Source organism: Hyperolius riggenbachi, chromosome 1 (assembly GCF_040937935.1).
Source record: "Hyperolius riggenbachi isolate aHypRig1 chromosome 1, aHypRig1.pri, whole genome shotgun sequence".
Lineage (NCBI taxonomy): Eukaryota > Metazoa > Chordata > Amphibia > Anura > Hyperoliidae > Hyperolius > Hyperolius riggenbachi.
The window spans coordinates 299,832,344-299,856,036 of record NC_090646.1 but is presented as its reverse complement, the minus strand read 5'-3'; the positions used below and the strand labels follow the sequence as shown (position 1 = coordinate 299,856,036).

At 48.3% G+C, this 23,693-nt stretch overlaps 1 protein-coding gene across 5 annotated transcripts in view; it reads right to left on the bottom strand.

Annotated features, from left to right (window-relative positions):
• IL12RB1 (interleukin 12 receptor subunit beta 1) overlaps positions 1 to 23,693 on the bottom strand; it is a 485,568-nt gene that overhangs the window by 351,334 nt on the left and 110,541 nt on the right. For 3 of the 5 annotated variants that reach the window (XM_068233779.1, XM_068233783.1, XM_068233780.1), the window contains exon 1: positions 22,663 to 22,841. The exons of the other annotated variants lie outside the window; for them this stretch is intronic. In XM_068233779.1, coding sequence (XP_068089880.1) covers positions 22,663 to 22,765 — 103 coding nt within the window. In that variant the 5' untranslated portion in view covers positions 22,766 to 22,841. Of the gene's footprint in view, positions 1 to 22,662; positions 22,842 to 23,693 lie in introns of those variants that run through there. 5 annotated transcript variants of the gene reach the window in all.

Below are 23,693 nucleotides of genomic sequence, written 5' to 3'. Positions count from 1 at the left end.
CTCATCCAGAGTGTTGGGTCTTGTGTCTCTCAACTTTCTCTTCACAATATCCCACAGATTCTCTATGGGGTTCAGGTCAGGAGAGTTGGCAGGCCAATGGAGCACAGTAATACCATGGTCAGTAGACCATTTACCAGTGGTTTTGGCACTGTGAGCAGGTGCCAGGTCGTGCTGAAAAATGAAATCTTCATCTCCATAAAGCTTTTCAGCAGATGGGAGCATGAACCCACTTTTGAACCAGAAACAGCGGCAGAAGCGCCTGACCTGGGCTACAGAGAAGCAGCACTGGACTGTTGCTCAGTGGTCCAAAGTACTTTTTTCCAATGAAAGCAACTTTTACATGTCATTCGGAAATCAAGGTGCCAGAGTCTGGAGGAAGACTGGGGAGAGTGAAATGCCAAAATGCCTGAAGTCCAGTGTCAAGTACCCACAGTCAGTGATGGTCTGGGGTGCCATGTCAGCTGCTGGTGTTGGTCCATTGTGTCTTATCAAGGGCAGGGCCAATGTAGCTAGCTATCACGAGATTTTGGAGCACTTCATGCTTCCATCTGCTGAAAAGCTTGGAGATGAAGATTTCATTTTTCAGCACGACCTGGCATCTGCTCACAGTGCCAAAACCACTGGTAAATGGTCTACTGACCATGGTATTACTGTGCTCCATTGGCCTGCCAACTCTCCTGACCTGAACCCCATAGAGAATCTGCGGGATATTGTGAAGAGAAAGTTGAGAGACACAAGACCCAACACTCTGAATGAGCTTAAGGCCGCTATCGAAGCATCCTGGGCCTCCATAACACCTGAGCAGTGCCACAGGCTGATTGCCTCCATGCCACGCCGCATTGAAGCAGTCATTTCTGCAAAAGTATTCCCGGCCAAGTATTGAGTGCATAACTGAACATAATTATTTGAAGGTTGACTTTTTTTTGTTTTAAAAACACTTTTCTTTTATTGGTCGGATGAAATATGCAAATTTTTTGAGATATGAAATTTGGGTTTTCATGAGCTGTATGCCAAAATCATCAATATTAAAACAATAAAAGGCTTGAACTACTTCAGTTGTGTGTATTTAAATCTAAAATATATGAAAGTCTAATGTTTATCAGTACATTACAGAAAATAATGAACTTTATCACAATATGCTAATTTTTTGAGAAGATCCTGTATAGCTTTAATCAAAATGTTTGATATTGTTCAAATTTATTTTCTTGTTCAATAAAATCTTAATTGAAAGAAAAAAATTGAATTGGCTGCCTGATGTGATGACACTGTGTGCACCCAACACCAAAGGGCGCACGCAGAATCATCAGAGGGACACGCCAGGGAATGTGATGGCTGAGGGACAGGAAACAACGAAGGAGGAAGAAGAGGAGATCGCCGCTGGGGATTGCTGAGTAAAAGACAGGAATACACTTGCAGGGAAGCCGTGAGGTGCTAATGAGGGATCCCGTACGCCAGCAACGCCCCAGGTAATTGTAATTACTGGATGAGCTGGACCGTTTCTAGCTACTTTTTTAAAAGGGAACTTCAGCCTAAACAAACATGCAGTCATTACGTTACATTAGTTATGTTTATTACAATAGATAGGTAATATAATCTCCTATCCACCCTGTTTTAAAAGAACAGGCAAATGTTTGTGATTTCATGGAGGCAGCATCTTTTTCATGGGGGCAGCAATCTTTTTGGTTGAAAGGAGGTGACAGGGAGCATGAGACACAGTTCCAACTGTCCTGATCACCCCTTCCAGTTGCGCGCGAGGCTTCAAATCTTAAATTCAAAGTTTAAAAAAACAAATTTGCACCAAAACAGCAGAACAAGAACAATTTATTATATGAATTTATTATATTCATCAAAAAAGACATGAATTTTGTCAAAAAAATTATTTTTTTTCTAACTTTCTGTGCTGACATTTTTCAAATAAAGTGAAATTTCTATATAAATCTTTGTCCACATTTTTTGTGCTACATGTCTTTGATAAAAAAAAAAATCCAATAAGTGTATATTTATTGGTTTGGTGTAATGATCAGTGAAGCACAGAGAGGATCTGATTACCGGTGATCTGCAGTATCACTGGGAATACAGATGTATACCAGATTATAAGTCATCTGCAGTATCACCGATAAGCCGATATACTAGCTAACCTCTGTTCACCTGAGTAGAGTGTAGTGTTTGGTGTGACAGTAACACTTTGAGGACTAGGCCTCAGTGCAGCAAGGAGTACTGCACAGATTCCTTCCGCAGACCTGAGCTCTCCAAGACGGGAGGAGTCAGACTGACAGTAGGAAGGATGTGTGAAAGTAACCCTCAGAAAGAAGGGTCGCTACAGTGCGAGGAACCGCCTCTAACGGTAAGGTCGGTTCTCGAGGTCGGACAAGCCAGGTCGTACACACACGGACAGATACAGTACAGGATCAGAAGACAAAAGGCGGAGTCTAAGTACAGGCAGGGTTCGGCAACGGGGTATCAGATATATCGAGGTACAGAATCAGGAGGCTGAGGCGGAGTCTAGGAACAGGCAGGGTTCAGCAACAGAGTATCAGAAATATCGAGGTACAAGATCAGAGTTCAGGGGGGTAGTCAAGGCAGGCAAAGGTCATAACAGATAATCACAATCAAACTAGTACTTTAGCTATCAACAGAATCTAGCTAAGTGTAGGATTACAGCTCCAGCTGGTCCTGTCACACTTGCGGATCTGACTACGGATCTGGGTGCTCCCACATATGTGATCGCTACGCCAGACAGGGAGCATGTGAACAGCCAGCAGTATATATACATGACCCTCTTCCCAGCACCTCCCTTAGTGCTGAACCAATGAGGAGGAGAGAAAGAGTCAGCTGACCAGCCTGGTCAGCTGACTACTTCTGGCAGCTATATTTATTCTGCCTTTCTGCGAGCACGCGCGTCCTCCTGAAACTGAAGGGACTACGAGTCCCAGCCACAGCAGCCCCGCTCTGCGGTGTCTCCGCAGCGGGGACATGCGCGCTAACCGCCGCGTCCAACGCGACAGTTTCTCCGCGCTCCGTACAGCCCTGCAAGGAGGCAGCCGCCTCACGCTGAGAGGAGGCGGCTGTCTCTCCGCACTCCGACCTGCCATTACGGGAAGCAGCCGCCCCAGAGGAGAGAGGCGGCTGCCTTCCCGCAAAGCCTCACAGTTCACAGTACCCCCCCCCCCCCCCCCCCCGAGGAGTGGACTCCGGACAACTCCTACCAGGTTTCTCGGGATGTAAGGCATGAAACTCTCTCCTCAACTCGTCCGCATGCATGCGACTCCCCGGTACCCACTGTCCCTCCTCAATGCCATACCCTCTCCAATGCACCAGATACTGTACCGAGCTCCGCACAATACGTGAGTCAATTATTTTCTCTATTTCGTACTCTGGTCGCTCCTCTACCATCACAGGAGGAGGAGGAGTGGGAGCCACCTGAACTGCAGGTTTAAGGAGGGACACATGAAAAGATCTTACGCCCCGCATGCTGGACGGAAGATCAATGGCATAAGTGACGTTGTTGATCTTTTTGGTCACAGAAAACGGACCCACAAACCTGGGGCCCAATTTGGCAGAAGGCTGCTTCAGGGTCAAGTGACGTGTGGACACCCAGACTAAGTCCCCTGGCTGAAACTTCCATTCCATGGAACGTCTTTTGTCCGCTTGACCCTTTTGACTTTGGAACGCTTTCCGTAAATTATCTCTAACAATTCCCCAATTGTCCCTGAGTGACCTCTGCCAATCCTCCAGCGTGGGGAACGGAGAAGAGGCAACTGGCAAAGGGGAGAACTTGGGCGACCTCCCTGTCACAATCTGGAACGGGGAAAAACCAGAAGAAGAATTCTTTAAATTATTCTGCGCGAATTCTGCAAAAGCCAGAAACTTCACCCAGTCATTCTGTGCCTCCGCAACGTAACATCTTAAGAACTGTTCTAAAGACTGATTAATTCGTTCAGTCTGCTCATTGGTCTGTGGGTGGTAGCCTGACGAGAAAGACAGCTTCATGCCCATTTGGTGGCAAAATGCCCTCCAGAATTTAGAGATAAATTGGACTCCCCGATCGGACACAATGTTTTCCGGAATGCCGTGCAGCCGGAAAATGTGGACGATGAATAGGTCAGCCAATTCTTCGGCCGAGGGGAGTCCTTTCAAAGGCACGAAATGGGCCATTTTGCTGAAGCGGTCGACTACCACCCAAATGACCGACATGCCTTCAGACCTGGGGAGCTCACCCACAAAATCCATGGACAAGTGGGTCCATGGTTCACTCGGGGCGGGCAAAGGCTGTAAGGTACCGACAGGTGCCTGCCGGGAGGGTTTACTTTTGGCACATACCGCACATTCCCTGACATATTCCTTGCAGTCTGTTGCCATAGAAGGCCACCAAGCACATCTGGCAATCAGATCCTGCGTTCTGGCAGCACCAGGGTGACCAGCACTCTTATGGGCGTGAAACATTTGTAAGACCTGTAGACGAAAAGGCAGTGGGATAAACAAGACCCCCTCCGGTTTTCCCTCAGGGACATCCTGCTGAAAGGGACCCAAAACCTTTGTCCAATCCTCCCAGGTCTCTGTGGCTGCTAACACCAGCCTTTGTGGGATGATGGACTCGGGAGCGGGGGGCTGTGCTGTCTCTAATTCGAAACATCTGGACAGGGCATCTGCCTTGATGTTTTTGCTGCCTGGAGTGTACGTGATAATAAATCTGAACCTCGTAAAAAATAACGACCAACGGGCCTGTCGGGGACTTAGTCTCTTAGCCCCCTCGATGTATTCCAGATTCTTGTGATCAGTATACACCGTGATCGTGTGTTCTGCCCCTTCTAACCAGTGGCGCCATTCTTCAAATGCCAATTTAATGGCCAGAAGTTCCCGGTTGCCTATGTCGTAGTTTTTCTCCGCCGGTGAAAACCTCCGAGAGAAATAGGCACACAGGTGCAACCTCCCCTGCAGCCCAGAGCGTTAAGACAGCACAGCCCCTACTCCAACTTCTGAGGCGTCAACCTCCACAATGAATGGGTACGAGGTGTCTACATGTCTCAATATGGGTGCAGAGCAAAACAATTTTTTCAAGTGAGAAAAGGCTGCCACAGCCTCAGGAGACCAGTGGTTGGTATCTGCCCCCTTTTTTGTGAGACTGGTAAGAGGGGCAATCATCGTGGAGTATCCCTTTATGAACCTCCTATAGTAATTCGCAAAGCCTAAAAATCTTTGCAGGGGCTTCAACCACACTGGCTGTGGCCATTCCAGGTCGTACACACACGGACAGATACAGTACAGGATCAGAAGACAAAAGGCGGAGTCTAAGTACAGGCAGGGTTCGGCAACGGGGTATCAGATATATCGAGGTACAGACTCAGGAGGCTGAGGCAGAGTCTAGGAACAGGCAGGGTTCAGCAACAGAGTATCAGAAATATCGAGGTACAAGATCAGAGTTCAGGGGGGTAGTCAAGGCAGACAAAGGTCATAACAGATAATCACAATCAAACTAGTACTTTAGCTATCAACAGAATCTAGCTAAGTGTAGGATTACAGCTCCAGCTGGTCCCGGCACACTTGCGGATCTGACTACGGATCTGGGTGCTCCCACATATGTGATCGCAACGCCAGACAGGGAGCAAGTGAACAGCCAGCAGTATATATACATGACCCTCTTCCCAGCACCTCCCTAAGTGCTGAACCAATGAGGAAGAGAGAAAAAGTCAGCTGACCAGCCTGGTCAGCTGACTACTTCTGGCAGCTATATTTATTCTGCCTTTCTGCGCGCACGCGCGTCCTCCTGAAACTGAAGGGACTACGAGTCCCAGCCACAGCAGCCCCGCTCTGCGGTGTCTCCGCAGCGGGACCATGCGCGCTAACCGCCGCGTCTGACGCGGCGGTTTCTCCGCGCTCCGTACAGCCCTGCAAGGAGGCAGCCGCCTCACGCTAAGAGGAGGCGGCTGTCTCTCCGCACTCCGACCTGCCATTACGGGAAGCAGCTGCCCCACGCTGAGTGGAGGCGGCTGCCTTCCCGCAAAGCCTCACATTTGGGTAAAATTTATAGCGTTTACAAACTATGGTGCAAACGTGAATTTTCCCATTTTGAAGCATCTCTGACTTCTCTGACCACCTGTCATGTTTCATGAGGTGCTAGAATTCCAGGATAGTATAAACACCTCCCAAATGACCCCATTTTGGAAAGAAGACATCCCAAAGTATTCACTAAGAGGCATGGTGGGTTCATAGAAGACTTTATTTTTTGTCACAAGTTAGCAGAATCGACCCTTTGTGACAAAAAAAAAACTAAAAAAAAGTTTCCATTTCTGCTAACTTGTGACAAAAAAAATGAAATCTGCCACAGACTCACCATGCCCCTCTCTGAATACCTTAGGGTGTCTACTTTCCAAAATGGAGTCATTTGTGGGGTGTGTTTACTGTCCTGGCATTTTGGGGGGTGCTAAATTGTAAGCACCCCTGTAAAGCCTAAAGGTGCTCATAGGACTTTGGGCCCTTTAGTGCACCAAGGCTGCAAAAAAGTGTCACACATGTGGTATCGCCATATTCAGGAGAAATGTGTATAAATAATGTGTTTTGATGTGTATTTTTACACATACCCATGCTGGGTGGGAGAAATATCTCTGTAAATGAGATTTTTTTTATTTTTTTTACACACAATTGTCCATTTACAGAGATATTTCTCCCACCCAGCATGGGTATGTGTAAAAATACACCCCAAAACAAATTATACTACTTCTCCTGAGTACAGCGATACCACATGTGCGACACTTTTTTGCAGCCTAGGTGCGCTAAGGGGCCCAAAATCCTATGAGTACCTTTAGGATTTTGCAGGTCATTTTAAGGCATTTGGTTTCTAGACTACTCCTTGCGGTTTAGGGCCCCTGAAATGCCAGGGCAGTATAGAAACCCCACAAGTGACCCAATTTTAGAACGAAGACACCCCAAGGTATTCCGTTAGGAGTATGGTGAGTTCATAGAAGATTTTCTTTTTTGTCACAAGTTAGCGGAAATTGATTTTTATTGTTTTTTTTTCACAAAGTGTCATTTTCCACTAACTTGTGACAAAAAAATAAAATCTTCTATGAACTCACCATACACCTAATGGAATACCTTGGGGTATCTTCTTTCTAAAATGGAGTCACATGTGGGGTTCCTATACTGCCCTGGCATTTTAGGGGCCCTAAACCATGAGGAGTAGTCTAGAAACCAAATGCCTCAAAATGACTGTTCAGGGGTATAAGCATCTGCAAATTTTGATGACAGGTGGTCTATGAGGGGCTGAATTTTGTGGAACCGGTCATAAGCAGCGTGGCCTCTTAGATGACAGGTTGTATTGGCACTGAAGTGCAGGAAGCACAGGATGTTCTCAAATCGTGACCTGGACATGGCAGCACAGAACATGAGCATGTGATGTATTGGGTGCGTAGACCAATAAGACCGCAATACATTCTTTTTGACTAGACCAATGTTAAGGAGAAGGCCCCAAAAAATGTTACGTTCGGAAACTTGGAGTGGTTTCCACCGAAAAGGCTGGGCATGGTAGCTTCTTGGATTGGCGGCTGCGTATTGTGTGGCATAAAGGTTGGTCTCAGCCACAATTAAGTCGTAGAGACCAGCAGTGATCAGAAAGAAAAATTCTGTCACTGCAGTCGGGCGGGTGAGGGTTTGGCCGGGTGATCAGAAGCCCGCAGGGGGCAGATTAGTGCCTGATCTGATGGATAGGAGTGCTAGGGTGTGACAGGTGGTGACAGGTGATTGATGGGTGTCTCAGGGGGTGATTAGAGGGGAGAATAGATGCAATCAATGCACTGGGGAGGTGATCGGAAGGGGGTTTGAGGGGGATCTGAGGGTTTGGCCGAGTGATCAGGAGCCCACACGGGGCAAATTAGGGCCTGATCTGATGGGTAGATGTGCTAGGGGGTGACAGGTGGCGACAGGAGGTGATTGATGGGTGATCAGTGGGTGATTAGAGGGGAGAACAGATGTAAATAATGCACTGGGGAGGTGATCGGGGGGGGGGGGGTGTCTGAGGGCAATCTGAGGGTGTGGGCGGGTGTTTGGGTGCCCACAAGGGGCAGATTAGGGTCTGAACTGTTGGGTAGCAGTGACAGGTGGTGACAGGGGGTGACGGGGTGATTGATAGGTGATCAGGGTGTGATTAGAGGGAGAATAGGTGCAAGCAATGCACTGGCAAGGTGATCGGGGGGGGGGGGGGGGGGTCTGAAGGTGTGGGCGGGTGATTGGGTGCCCGCAAGGGGCAGATGAGGGTCTGAACTGATGGGTATGATGGATAGCAGTGAGAGGTGGTGACAGGGGGTGATTGATGGGTGATCAGTGGTTGATTAGAGGGGAGAAGAGATGTAAATAATGCACTGGGGAGGTGATCAGGGGGGTCTGAGGGCGATCTGAGGGTGTGGGCGGGTGTTTGTGTGCCCGCAAGGGGCAGATTAGGCTCTGATCTGATGGGTAGAAGTAACAGGTGGTGACAGGGGGTGACGGGGTGATTGATAGGTGATCAGGGTGTGATTAGAGGGGAGAATAGATGCAAGCAATGCACTGGCGAGGTGATCAGGGGGGTCTGAGGGCGATCTGAGGATGTAGGCGGGTAAATGGGTGCCCGCAAGGGGCAGATTAGGGTCTGATCTGATGGGTAGCAGTGACTGGTGGTGACAGGGGGTGATTGATGGGTTATCAGTGGGTGATTAGAGGGAAAAACAGATGTAAACAATGCACTTGGGAGGTGATCTGAGGGCAGGTCTGCGGGCGATCTGAGGGTGTGGGCGGGTGATCAGGTGCCCGCAAGGGGCCGGTTAGGGTCTGATCTGATGGGTGGCAGTGACAGGTGGTGATTGATGGGTGATTGACAGGTGATCAGTGGATACTTACAGGGGAGAATAGATGTATACAGTACACAGGGAGGGGTCTGGGGAGGATCTGAGGGTGTGTGTGTGTGTGTGAGGGGGTGATCAGGAGCCCCCAGGGGGCAGTTTAGGACCTAGTCTATAGGATAGCATTGACAGATAGTGACAGGGGGTGATTGATGGGTGATTAGGGGGGTGATTGGGTGCAAACAGTGGTCTGAGGGGGTGATCAGGGGGGGGGGGGGGGGGGGGGTCTGAGGGGTGCTGTGGGCGATCAGGGGGGGGCAGGATCAGTGTGCTGTTGTGCTTACTAGGGGGGCTGCCTCTTGCCCTGGTGGTCCCTCGATCACTGGGACCACCAGGACAGGAGGCAGCCTGTATGATACACTTTGTATACATTACAAAGTGTATTATACACTTTGTATGCGGCGATTGCAGAGTTAACAACCCGCTGGCGCTTTTAAATAGCCGGTGGGTTGACGTCGCGGGTGGCCTAATGCCGGCGGATGCGCGCGCATCACTGCGCACTACTGAGCCTCATTTTGTCTTGTTTCAAGGACATTACATCAAAGCTGGATCAGCCTGTAGTGTTTTTTTCACTTTAACCACTTGCCGACCGCCCACTACCAATTGGCGTCAGCAAAGTGGCACCCCCAGGACTGCGTAACGCCGATCGGCGGCGGCACCTAGGGGTGCCACTTTGCCGCCGCCAATTGGTAGTGGGCGGTTGGCAAGTGGTTAAAGTGGAAAAAACACTACAGGCTGATCCAGCTTTGATGTAATGTCCTTGAAACAAGACAAAATGAGGCTCAGTAGTGTGTGTGACCTTCACCTCCCTGTATGACCTCCCTACAACTCCTGGGCATGCTACTGATCAGATGACAGATGATATCCTAAGGGCTCTCCTCCCACACCTGGACTAAAGCATCCACCATCTCCTGGATAGTCTGTGATGCAACATGGCGTTGGTGGATGGAGCAAGGCATGTTGTCCCAAATGTGCTCAATTAGGTTCAGGTCTTGGGAACAGGCAGGCCAGTCCAATGCTTTTGTCTTGCAGGAACTGCTGACACACTACAGCCACATGTCTAGCATTGTTTTGCATTAGGAGCAGGGGTCGAGTGGTGCGTGGACGCAGGTGGACGACGTCCACTTACTATTTCCAGAGCGTGGACGCCGTCCACCCTGGCATGTTCGGAGGGGAGCAGCGCAGTGGAAGGAGAGCTGTGAGCAGCGGTGGAGAAGGGGGGTCATCTCCCCCCCTTCCCTCACCTTGGGGCTCTCCATCCCTCGCTCTCCCCTCCAGAAGTAACGTGCGGGCGGCTGGCAGCGGGCAGGACTTACCTCTCCTCGTTCCGGCGCCAGATCTGTGTGCCGCTGCTCTGGTCTGGACCAGACCAGTCTAGCGGCAGTGGAATGCTTGCGCCGGAACAAGGAGAGGTAAGTCCCGCCCACTGCCGGCTGCCCGCACGTTACTTCTAGAGTGGAGAGCGAGGGATGGAGAGCCCCAAGGTGAGGGAAGAGGGGGGGAGATGGCCCCCCCTTCTCCACCGCTGCTCACAGCTCTCCTTCCAGTGCGCTGCTCCCCTAATGCTGGGGGGACACCTGACTACCTATTCTGGGCAAATATACTGGGCACATATACCCCCTGACTACATATACTGGGCACATATACCTCTGACTACAAATATACTGGGCACATATACCCCCTGCCTACATATACTGGGCACATATATCCCTGGCTACATATACTGGGACATATACCCCTGGCTACATATACTGGGCACATATACCCCTGACTACATATACTGGGCACATATACCCCTGACTACATATACTGGGCACATATACCCCTGGCTACATATACTGGCACATATACCCCTGGCTACATATACTGGGCACATATACCCCTGGCTACATATACTGGGCACGTATACCTCTGGCTACATATACTGGGGACTACTATACTCATGGCTACTTATACTGGGGACAACTATAGACCTGGCTACCTATGCTGGGGGTACCTATTTTGGGGGAACTGCTGTCAGATTATCTGCATTTTTGTGGAACCGCTGTTATGTATTTTGGGGAACAGCTGCCAGATTATGTGTATGTCAGGGGAACGGCTGCTGCCAGATTACGCGTATTTTGGGGAACTGCTGCCAGATTGTGTATGTTTGGGGGACCACTGCTGCCAGATTATATGTATTTTGGGTGTTACGTGAATTTTGGGTGATCCGCTGCCAGGTTTCGCGTATTTTGGGGAAATGCTTCCAAATTATAATAATAATAATCTGAACATTTGTATAGCGCTTTTCTCCTGTCGGACTCAAAGCGCTCAAGAGCTGCAGCCACTGGGACGCGCTCAAGAGGCCACCCTGCAGTGTTAGGGAGTCTTGCCTTGAACTCCTTACTGAATAGGTACTTGACCTAGCCAGGATTCGAACCCTGGTCTTCCACGCCAAAGGCAGAGCCCTTAACCAGTACACTATCCAGCCACTAATTATGTGTATGTTGGGGGAACTGCTGCTGCCACATTATCTATTTTGGGGGAACCATTGCCATATTATCTGTATTTTGTAGGAACTTCTACCAGATTATGTGTCTTTTTGGTGAAATGCTGTCAGATTACATCTATTTTGGGGGGATACACTACGGCAGAGCTCAAACTTCCCCGGCAGACCTTTTACATCACTGCTAAGGTCATGTATATTTGGCCCCACCCATTACCACGCCCACATTATGCTTGACCACGCCCATTTTTTGTTGGGCGGCGCGGGGGTTTTCCAAGTAAGTCCACTCACCTCTTTTCCCAGGACTAGAACCCTGATTAGGAGGAACCCAGGGCCAGCCGCACCAGCAAATGGTCTCACAAGGGGTCTGAGGATCTCATCTTGGTACCTAATGGCAAGCGCATTGAGGGCTGTGCAGCTCCCCAAAGAAATGCCACCCACATCATTGCTAACCCACTGCCAAACTGGTCATGCTGGAGGATGTTTCAGGCAGCAGAACATTCTCCACGGTGTCTCAAGACTCTATCACATCTGTCACATGTGCTCAGTGTGAACCTGCTTTCATCTGTGAAGAGCACAGGGAGCCAGTGGCGAATTTGACAATCTTGTTGTTCTTTGGCAAAAGCCAAACGTCCTGTACGGAGTTGGTCTGTAAGCACAACCTCTACCTGTGGATGTCGGGCCCTCATACCACCCTCATGGAATCTGTTTCTGACCGTTTGAGCAGACACATGCACATTTGTGGCCCTCTGGAGGTCATTTTGCAGGGCTCTGGTAGTGCTCATCCTGTTCTTCCTTTCACAAAGAGGGAGGTAGCAGTCCTTCTGCTAGGTTGTTGCCCTTCTATGGCCTCCTCCATGTCTCCTGATGTACTGGCCTGTCTCCTGGTAGCGCCTCCATGCTCTGGACACTACGCTGACAAACTCAGCAAATCTTTTTGCCAAAGCTCACATTGATGCGCCATCGTGGATGGCACTACTTGAGCCACTTGTGTGGGTTTGTATACCCTGTCTCATGCTACCACTAGAGTGAAAGCACCGCCAGCATTCAAAAGTGACCAAAACATCAGCCAGAAAGGATAGGAACTGAGAAGTGTTACATAGTTACTTGGGTTAAAAAAAGATATACGTCCAGATATACCCAGAGGAAGGCGAAAAACCCTTACAAGGCATAGTCCAATTAGCTCCAAAAGGGAAAAAATTCCTTTCCAACTCCAGAATGGCAATCAGATAAAATCCCTGGATCAACACCGCTGGGCATTACCTAGTAATTATAGCCATGGATGTCTTTCATTGCAAGTAAAGCATCTAAGCCTCCTTTAAATGCAGATATAGAATTTGCCAAAACGACTTCCTGTGGCACTGCATTCCACATCTTAATCACACTTACTGTAAAGAACCCTTTCCTAAATAAATGGCTAAAACGTTTTTCCTCTATGCGCAGATCATGTCCTCTAGTCCTTTGCGAAGGCCTAGGGACAAAAAGCTCATTCGCCAAGCTTTTATATTGCCCTCTGATGTATTTATACATGTTAATTAGATCCCCTCTAGTCTTTTTCTCTAGACTAAATAAACTCAGTTTATCTAACCTTGGTAAGGGAGACCTTCCATCCCTCGTATCAATTTTGTTGCCCGTGTCTGCACCTGCTCTAAAACTGCAATATCTTTCCTGTAATGTGGTGCCCAGAGCTGAATTCCATATTCCAGATGTGGCCTTACTAGAGAGTTAAACAGGGGCAATATTATGCTAGCATTTCAAGTTTTTATTTCCCTTTAATGCATCCCAAAATTTTATTAGCTTTAGCTGCAGCGGCTTGGCATTGAATATGATCATTTAACTTGTTGTCGATGAGTACTCCTAAGTCCGTCTCCAAGTTTGATGTCCCCATCTGTATCCCATTTATTTTGTATGGTGCTAGACCATTGGTATAACTAAAATGCATGACTTTACATTGTTCAACATTGAATTGCATCTGCCATCTATGTGCCCATACAGCTATCCAGGCCCTGTTGCAATATGTCACTAGCTTCCTGAGAGTTGATGATTCTGCACAATTTTGTATCATCTGCATCTGTTCTGTGGTCATCACCTGCAGAACCACTCCTTTATTGGGAATGTCTTGCTAATTGCCTATAATTTCCACCTGTTGTCTATAATATTTGCACAACTGCATGAGAAATGCATTGTCAATCAGTGTTGCTACCCAGGGATGCTCAAATTCGGATTCAGGAGATCCCCGGATAGTTGCAATCCGGATATCTCCCAGTAATGCTGTGTGGGCTGTGCGGGGGGGTCAAGCTTACCTGTCTGACGTCTTCTTCGTCCGTTCCTCGGCACCTCCCACGATGCGGTCCACGCGCACCGCGTGACTACAAACACTTCCTCCTTCAACCCGGAAGTAGGAAGTGTTTGTAGTAACGTGACCGCCGCGTAGTTCGCATCGTGGGAGGCGCCGAGGGACGGACGAAGAAGACGTCAGACAGGTAAGCTTGACACCCCCCCCCCCCCCCCACAGCATTACTGGGAGATATCTGGATTGCAACTATCCGGGTATCTCCCGAATCCGAATTTGAGCATCCCTGTATGCTACCTAAGTGAACAGTTTGATATTACAGAAGTATGACTGACTTGGCGTTACATTGAGTTGTTTAAGTTTTCCCTTTATTTATTTTTTTGAGCAGTGTATTAAATAAATTATTATTATTATTTTTTTTTACAAAAGTTGAAATCATTTTACACTAGAGACACAAGAACTGTTGAGAACAGCATGTTGTTTAAGCACATAATTTATAAGACAAGAAACCTGTAAGAGCACACTTAATTACTAACGGCTACTCTCATGACAGCTATAGAACCCATCCACAGTGTAGTGGTGGGAAGGCATGCTTGAATGTACCCAAATTCGATTCGAGTACATTCAAATTCGGGTCCGGGTCAAATTCAAATTCGGCCGTGGTCACGACCATAGAATTCGATTTGAATTTGAGTCGTGATCGGTAATTGAATTAGGGTAATAGTCTTGATCACGAATTCGGATGGCCTTAAAGCAATTTCTTTTTAAAAGGAAATCACAATTAAATAGGTGTAATTAAAAAAAAAAATCGATGGAAAACTTTTTTTCTGCATTTCTTGTTTATTCTTCTTCACCATCTTCATCATCTTCTTTTTCTTCTCTCCATCTTTTTCTTCACCGTCTTCTTTTTCTGTTTTACCATCTTCTTTCTCATCACCATCACCTTCATCATCTTCTTCTTCACTGGCACCTGGTTCTTCTTCTTCGTTTTCACCTGGTTCTTCTTCTTCTTCTGGTTCATCCTCACTTGGTTTTTCATCTTGTTCTTCACCTGGTTCTTCTTCGTCTTCTTCTTCTTCATCATCATCATCTGGTTCTTTTTCTTCATCATCATCTGGTTCTTCTTCTTCATCTGGTTCTTCTTCACCTGGTTCGTCTTCTTCTTCACCTGGTTCTTCTTCTTCTTCTTCTTCACCTGGTTCTTCTTCTTCTTCTTCACCTGGTTCTTCTTCTTCTTCTTCTTCACCTGGTTCTTCTTTTTCTTCACCTGGTTCCTCTTCTTCTTCTTCACCTGGTTATTCTTCTTCTTCTTCAACTGGTTATTCTTCTTCTTCTTCTTCACCATTATCTTTTTTTGTGTGTGTTCATATTATTCCTCTTGTACCCAACTTAATGTTTTTTCCCTTACAGAACTCAACTGTTGTCAATTTTTTTCTTCAACAGCATAGCTAAATTTGTAGCATAATAGCTAGTGGTGCATGGCAGCAGCGCATAATTCTGCGGACCCTGGCGGCGGGAACACAGACAGCAGGAGGTTAAATGCAGCAGCAGGAGGAGTGACATGTGCCAGCAGGCAATGTAACGGGCCATGGCACCTAACGTTGGTACCACGGCTATAATAATAAACACCATACAGCAGGAGGTTCCGGACAGCAGTCATGAAGCCCACATTGTGTCCAATACACAACTGGTACAGCAGTTTTCAACCCAGACACCTCAGAAATATATATATTTTTTTAACAACAAAATGTAGCTATTGTAGTGGCGTAATAGCTAGTGACGCTTGGCAGCAGTGCATAATTCTGTGGACCCTGGCGGTGGGAAGACAGACATCAGGAGGTTAAATACAGCAGCAGGAGGAGGAGGAGTGATATGTGGCAGCAGGAAATGTAAAGGGCCATGGTACCTAGCGTTGGCACCACGGCTGGCGGTGGGAACACAGACAGGAGGAGGTTAAATACAGCAGCAGCAAGAGGAGGAGGAGTGACGTGTAACGGGCCATGGTACCTAGCGTTGGTACCACGGCTGTAAATAAACACCAACAGCAGGAGGTTCCTGACAGCAGTCGTGAAGCCCACATTGTGTCCAATACACAACTGGGATAGCACAGTTTTCAACCCAGACACCTCGGAATATTTTTTTTCTAACACAAAAAAATTTAGCTATTGTAGTGGCGTAATAGCTAGTGGCACATGGCAGCAGCGCATAATTCTGTGGACCCCGGCGGTGGGAACACAGACAGGAGGAGGTTAAATACAGCAGCAGGAGGAGTGACGTTTGGCAGCAGGCAATGTAACAGCCATGGTACCTAGCGGTGGTACCACAGCACCTACAGAAAAAACATGCCAAATTAGCAGGGGACTGAAGGTTTAACTTGTGAAAAAATAATTCCCAGGCACCTCATGTCCTCCTCTCGCCGACAACAGGTGCCTGGAACGTGCCTTCAATCCAAGCCTGGTTGATCTTCAAAAATGTGAGTCTGTCCACGGACTCCGGGGACAGACGAGAGCGCTTCTCCGTGACCATGCCACTGGCCGCACTGAAGCACCTCTTGGACAGCAGGCTGGAAGGGGGGCAAGACAGGACTTCCAGAGCATACTGCGCAAGCTTACTCCAGATCTGCAAGTGCTCGACCCTGTACTCCAAGGGGTCCACAGGCTCCTCGCCGGTGTCAAGCCCACTGAAGGACCCCATGTAGTCGGCCACCATCCGGGTCAGGCGCTGGCTGAGACTTTGAGAGGATGATGCTGCTGCACACACCTCCTATCTCAGCTGCTCTGCCGTCATGTAGAGTGCCTTTGTCAAGGACAGCAGGTCTCTTGGGCGCCTGATGCTGCTGCTGGCTGCAGGCACTGGCTGCTGTGCTGGCTGGACAGGGAAAGAGGGGGTGGAAGGCTGGGGGAAGGCTTCCTCCAATCGCCGAACAAGGATCTCCTGCAATTCCATTGTTCGCTGCTCAGGGTCTCCAGCAGGCAGGAACTGACCTAACTTCCCCTTCAGCTGTGGGTCCAGGATCATGCTGATGCAGGCGTCCTCCCGAGCTTGCATCTGCTTCACCCTGGGGTCTGTGCGCAGGCACCGCAGCATGTGCGCTGCCATGGGAAATAGGGTGGTCCGTCCAGTAGGAGACATCAGGGTCAGTGGCCTCAAGTTCGCTGTCCTCCTCCTCTGGCCCATGAGCCTCTTCCTCCTCTCTCCATCCTCGCACCACTGCAGCAGCGCTCCAGTGTTCCCCCTCAACAGCAACATCCAGGACCTCCAACTCCTCCTCCTCCTCCAACAACTCAAAATCCTGCGCAGAAGTGGACTGCGCAGGTGGCTGCTGTTCCAGCTGGATCAGGGCCTCCTCTCCCACATCCAGCAGATCACCCAGGGCCCTGTCCAGCAGACAAACAATGGGCATCCACTGGCAGAGGGATGCCCATTCCTCGCTGACCAGGTTGGTTGCCTGCAGGAAGGGTGCCAACACCAAGCAGACCTGCTGCATCTGCCCCCTTTGTGCGTTGGAGAGGAGCTGGAGTTTGGTGGTGCCGGCAAGAGTGCCCTCAACGATGTGGTGGTGGACAGCCCTCCTCTGCTCAACCAGCCGCTCCAACATCGCCAGGGTGGAATTCCAGCGAGTTGGCACATCGATGACAAGGCGGTGTCGTGGCATGCCCTCGCACTGCTGCATGTCAGCCAGGTTTGCTGCGGCAGCAGCTGAGCGGTGGAAACTGCACAGAATTTTCTGAGCTACTTCCAACAGATTGTCCATCCCCTGTAGGTGCGCAGGAATTTCTGCACCACGTCTTCTCCTGCTCCCTCAGGTAGCGGAGCATGTTGGCTGCTGTCAGACTGTTCTTCCCCAGGCTCCTCATCTCCAGCAGCGCTTGGCAATGGCGGGCCTTCACGCTGCTGTTGCGGTGGGGTCGCTTGGCGGCAGGAGCTGCTGCTTGCCTGCTTCTCCCCTGACCCCGCCTGGTGGCACCACATAGTGGACAAATGGTGCCGCTGATGCGCCCGAGGATGGACCTGCTGCTTCCTCGCTGGCGCATTCCACCAGGCTGACCCAGTGGGCCGTGAAGGACAGGTAGCGGTCTGTCCCAAAACAGCTGCCCCATGAATCCATGGTGATGTGTATCCGCTCAATCACAGCGTGATCGCGCGAGCGGCCCACGTTCGCCAAAGCAAAGCGGTGCAGTGCTGGGATCGCCGTGCGGGAGAAGTAGTGGTGGCTTGGGATTTGCCACTCTAGAATCCCGTACTGTAGGAACATTCTCATGTCACTCCCCTCCTGCACAAAGGAGTATGGCAGGAGCTGGGAGCACATGGCCCGGGCAAGCAACCCGTTCAGCACCCGGATGCGCCTGTTGGTGGGAGGCAGAACCTTGGACACACCGGGAAAGGACTCACTGAGCAGGGTCTGGCAGCGTTTGCCTGCACGGGAGGAGGCGACTGTGGAGGTAGCAGATGAGGCCACTGAGGACTGGCTGCCCGGGGGGGGGGGGAATAGCAGTGAGTTTCTGTGCTCCTGCTGCTGATGCTGGATGAGCAGGAGGGTGGGGTGCTGCTGCTGAAGTCTGTACAGTGGCTATCTGGCTCTGACCACTGCCTGCACCACTGTCCTTCAGCTTCAGAAACTCACTGTAGTCCTGAAAATGTTTGGTCTCAAAGTGGGTCTGCAGGCACGAGGTACCCAACTTGTTCAGATCGCGACCTCTGCTCAGGATGGCACCGCAACTGTGGCAAATGGCACGGGTCTTGTTGTCAATGCACACAGTGAAGTACCGCCAGACTGGGGATTTGAACTTGCCCTTCAAGCTTGAGGGCTGAGGAGCTTTTTTTGCCTTTGTAGGGCTGTTTTTATTTTGGAGGAGCTTTGGTGCGGGTGATGGTGGTAGCGGCTGAAGCAGCAGGCTGTGGCTCCTGCCTTCCATGCCCTGTGCTGGCCGCCATGCTGCTGCCGTGCCTCTGTGCCAGAGATGCCTCTTCATCTGATGACGAACTGCCTTTAACCAACTGTGCTGGTGGTGGCACATAGGGACAGTCCCCCACCTCATTATCATCATCATCCCCAAACATCTCCTCTGAGCCCTCAACCAACTCCTTTGCCCCAACATCCCCTACATCAGGCCCTTCTCCTCCTCATGAAATTTTGGTTGTTGTGCACCAACAACAAACTCCTCCACCTCATCCTCTTCCTCCTCTTCCTTGCATGCCCCCATCATCTCCTCCTCAAAATGTTCCACAACATCCCTCAAAACGCTCGCGGTCCCTGGGGTGAAGAGCGAGCTCAGTGAGGGCAAGCTGGTCGCTGGGGTCGACATGACCTCAAGCGGTGTTGGAGGCCTGCTGCGGACCGGAGTGCTGGTGGTGGTGGCACTGGTCTCGCTGGTGCTGGAGGTCTGGCTGGAAACGGTGGCTTGCTGCTCCGCCATCATTTCCACGATAGCCTGTGCCTCACTCTCCGCAATGGGCTGGGGGCGACGAAAGGATGTAAACTTTAATAAAGAGTCTGGGTTGGTAGTGGTGGTTAGTGACAAAAAAAAAGAAAGTTATTCACTAGTGTTAGACACTATCAATAGGGTCAGGCAGATGACAGTCACAGATCACAACAGATGCTGGCCTAGTGGCCTGTGAAGTAACTATTACACAGTAGTAGTGAAGCCTGCGGCACAAAATAAACTCACAGACTATAGCAGTACAAATTAAGGAAACTAGTACGTAGGTAACAACTAACTATAACCCCTAGTAGTAGTGTAGTAGTCGATAACTAACTCGTGTGACAGACAATGAGTGACAATAAAAGTCTGTCACACACGGACGCAATCAATAGGGGTCGGACAGATGACACGCAGCCAGTCACAGATCACAACAGATGCTGGCCTGTACAGTAACTAACACAGTACTGAAGCTAATAAACTCACAGACTAACAAATTAAGTAAACTAGTACTAGTACACAACTAACTATAATCCCTAACCTACCTAAGATAGTAGTAGGCTAAGGCTACCTAAGTTAGCAGGCCTAGCCTGCACACAGACCTAACACTAGCCTAGCACAGTGTACAGTATATGCACTACACTAGCTGACTGAACTATAACAATCAAATCACTAACTATCTATAAATGAATACAATAAATGTGTTCAGAATGTGTTTAGGAGGTAAAACGCTGTGTTTACAAGGTAAAAAGCACTTGCTAAGACACGCAACAGCACTGGAGATGCTCTCAGTACCGCAGAGTCACAAGCAAGGACGCGCTCCCTAAGATGGCTGCCGCCTTATATGGAGGAGGGGAGGGCCAGGCTCCCCTCCTCTGATTGGTTGCTAGGGCCTCAGCTGGGGGCCTTCTGATTGGCTCAATGATGTCATCCCCTGGATACCAAAGCCGAATTCATGATCACGCGTTAACACCCATGATCACGGCCGAATTAGAGAGTGACTATTCAGGTACATCCGACTTCGAATTCGGGAGCAGTATCGCTCTTCAAATTCGAATTCGCGTTCTGCAATCATGAAAATTCAAATTCGTGATCTCTGGTGAGCAACCCTGGTGGTGGGACTGGAGCTAGAAGTGGGGAAATAGTGGTGGCATACCTCTCATTTACTAATGACTATGGTCCTTCAATTCCGTTTTCCACCTAAATTTTCTCATAGAATTTTTCATAGGAGGGTGAATCCTCCCTCTTCCAATGCCTACCTTTAAAGGACAACTATTGATAAAAACAACTTTTTTCTAATACTCTGTATTAGGGTTCAGATTACCACTAGTGCTAGGGGCACTTTATTTATATCCACATTTCTCTCCACCTGCTTTAAAATCATCCATCACTCATCAGACAGCTCACATATATACTCCTCACAGCATGCAGGAGAGATTGAGGAGGAAAACAAGCAGCTCAGAAGAGGTAACAGGTAGCTAGATGTGCTGTATTATTGCTGTAATATAACTAGCAGTTAGGGACTGTATACACCACTCCTGACTGCCTGCTTGTGTGTTACACTTCTTGCTCTGCAGCATGAAACTTTCAAAGCTCTCCCTGCTCTGTGCTGTACTTGCTGGGAGGGATGGTAACATTGTTCACAAAGGCATTATGAAGACAATAAACAAACATTGTAACCCCTTACCACCATTTGAATACGATTCTTTCAGGTAGGTGATTACTGGACTATACAGTGAGGAGTTTATAGCAACCCCCTGTGCAGGAACATTAGTCCAATTCTGCAGAGCTGAGACCTTTTGTATCTGGAGACATAGGGATAATTTTACAGCACAGGGGCAAAGCTGTGTGAGGAAAGAAATTGCTCCTAGTACTAGTGGTAATGTGTGCCCTAACATACATTGAAAAAAAAGTTGCTTCAAACAATCAATAGTTGTCCTTTTACCACCCCCTGATAATCCCTAACACTTAATCCCCCCTCCCCCCAATGCCTAACCTTAACCCCTCCACCTGCCGACGCTTAACCCTAAATCCTCCTTATGCCTAACCTTAACCGCCTCCCCACCCCCCACCCCCGCATGCCTACCCTTAACCGCCCCCACATGCCTAACCTTAAAAGCCTCCCCATGGACACCTAGCCTTAACCCCCAAACACCGCACATTCACAGAAAAAAAACCAACAACCTGCTAGCTATCGGACACGAAGCAGGTGATTTTGGTGCACAGAGCGCCAAAGCTAGGAACTGCCATAGCAGTAATGTTATACTGTGAGGGGCGCGTAAGGGTAATTCTGGGTTTTGGGAATTGCCAGACCCCGATTACATCGCCCTCCCAGTTGCGATGAGTCGGAGGGGGAATGTTTTTTTACGCTGGCGGGAATTGAGCAGCAGCAGGGTGAGCCGTCATTTGGCTTACCCTGCTCCCAGCTCACCGGCGGTACACATATATGTATGCATCGAGCATCCCAAAGGCGCCAATTCAAAATATCAGTAACAGTATTGGGTGCCGCAGATGCCTATTTTTCGCACACTTACCGCTACTTTGAATGGGTGGCTATGTGATGCCCAAATCTCTCCCGCTAACAGGTGCCCAAATTTCCTGGTGCCGTCACTTTTTCTCTGCCAACCGGGCGGGGGGGGGGGGGGGGTGTTCATGTCTAGCTTTTACACAATCAGATTGTCCCTGCCAAAGCAGAGCTATTTTGAACTCTTAAGAAAAATAATCTTAACTTTTGGTTTTGTTATGTGATTTTTTTCACATAATCGAGTCAGGTAATCGAGTCACCCCCCTTTTAAAAATATAATATATGGGAAAAAGTAGAGGAGGTTAATTACAAAATAACAGAACTAGGGCAGTGTGCAATTCAGGAAGTTAGTCACTCAACTGTGTGAGTGAAAATCATACATGTTGCACTTCTCACTTTAACTTAAGTGATCCAAATAAGGTGATCAATTACTTAAAATTTTAAAAATGTGACTGAATTATTAAAGCATGCTCATGAAGCCATAAGCTTAATCTCCTTTCTTAACAATTTTCCAAAAGCAAGCTTGTGTGACCTATTCCTAGTAATACAATTAATTACTTAAGACTCAGTTGTAAACTTATAAGGAAGAATTGTTTTTTTTACAGTTTACATTATATTAGTAACCTAAGCAATTTTATATCAGAAGTAAAATGTATGAAACAGATGCAATTACCCTTAATCCTGTGTTCTAATATTGTTTTTATAGTGAAGTTCAAGTACGTAAAAAGTTTGATTACATAGTAATTTAAAGGTTGTCAGATTATTACTTGGCACTCTCAAAAGTCTTGAGAAACATAGATAAATGAAGCACAGGCAGCCACCCAGGAAGTACTGCTGTAAAAATAGAGGTAGCTCTCTTCCCAAACTCACTATGTAAAGAAGCCTGGGACAATGTCTTCAGAGACTGTTTAGCCTCAGAAGGAGCACTGACTAGCATAAAATGTCTAATGGTTCCACTGACAATAGACAAGGGAATGCCCTTGCTGTCCATACAAAGGACTTTTGCACCAGTGCCCTATATTTGTATTTGGCAAGATTGTTCAAATTTAAGTGTTTGCAGTCTCACTTACCTGTCTGTTGATCAGCAGTGACAAAAATGATAAGCTGTACCCACAGTATTACTTTAATCCCAGTGCTGATTCTCAGATTGCAATAGGTCACTGCCAGCATCATCCTCTTCAGTTTTAGAAAGAACAATTTTAGCTCCTGTATATTGTCTTTTAATTAAAACATTCCATGTTGCAAAAGAGAATATTAAGGCAGCAGAAGTACAGAAAAGAACTGACCAAGTCCCTGCATGAGTTTTAGAAAGTATGAGTAGACAAAGTAGGCGACAAAGTGACGCTGGTGTTAAAGTAGTTCAGAGCTGTGGTTTGCAATAAATGTCACTACATAATGAGTGCAGCTGTGACATACTAAAACCACAGCCCAGATACACATAGCACAGGTAGAGGGGAACTGACACAAAAAAGTGTATGTGGTGTGTTTTTAACATAAATTAGGGATGTGAAAGGATAGTAGCTTGAGTCATTAGTATCTTCTGGTTATCTAACATTCCTTTAAACATATCATAGCCTAGATTTGTCTAAACAACTAATTGTTTCAGCATAAAGTGTGTATTTGTATTTTTACAAATTGCTTATGTCAATTTTAGAAGCTATGATCCTTTATTTTTGAAACCAAGTACAATTTGGCAACCTAGTCGTTTTATTGCCAGTAGAGCTCCAGCTTACTGTGAATATGTATTGAGTGCAGACAGTAAGGGCCCGTTTCCACTAGTGCAGAATCCGTAGAGTCTCCCGCAGGCGAATCGCGCGGGGAAACTCTGCCATAGGAAACAATTACGCCGCCAGTCAAATCGCTTACCTTACGATTCGGCCGACATTGCCGTCAGTTTCCATGCGGGTGGCTGCAAATCCCATAGCCGTGCATGGCACGGCTTCTGAGATTCATCAGAAGTGCCACCGCGCGTCTCGCAGCCGCGCACGGTGGCTAGTGGAAACGGGCCCTAAGGCACGGGTCACATTTATAATAAAAGTATGCGATTAAACACATTGTGAAATCATGGCAAAAACGCAAATGCAATGATCTCCTGTGAAAG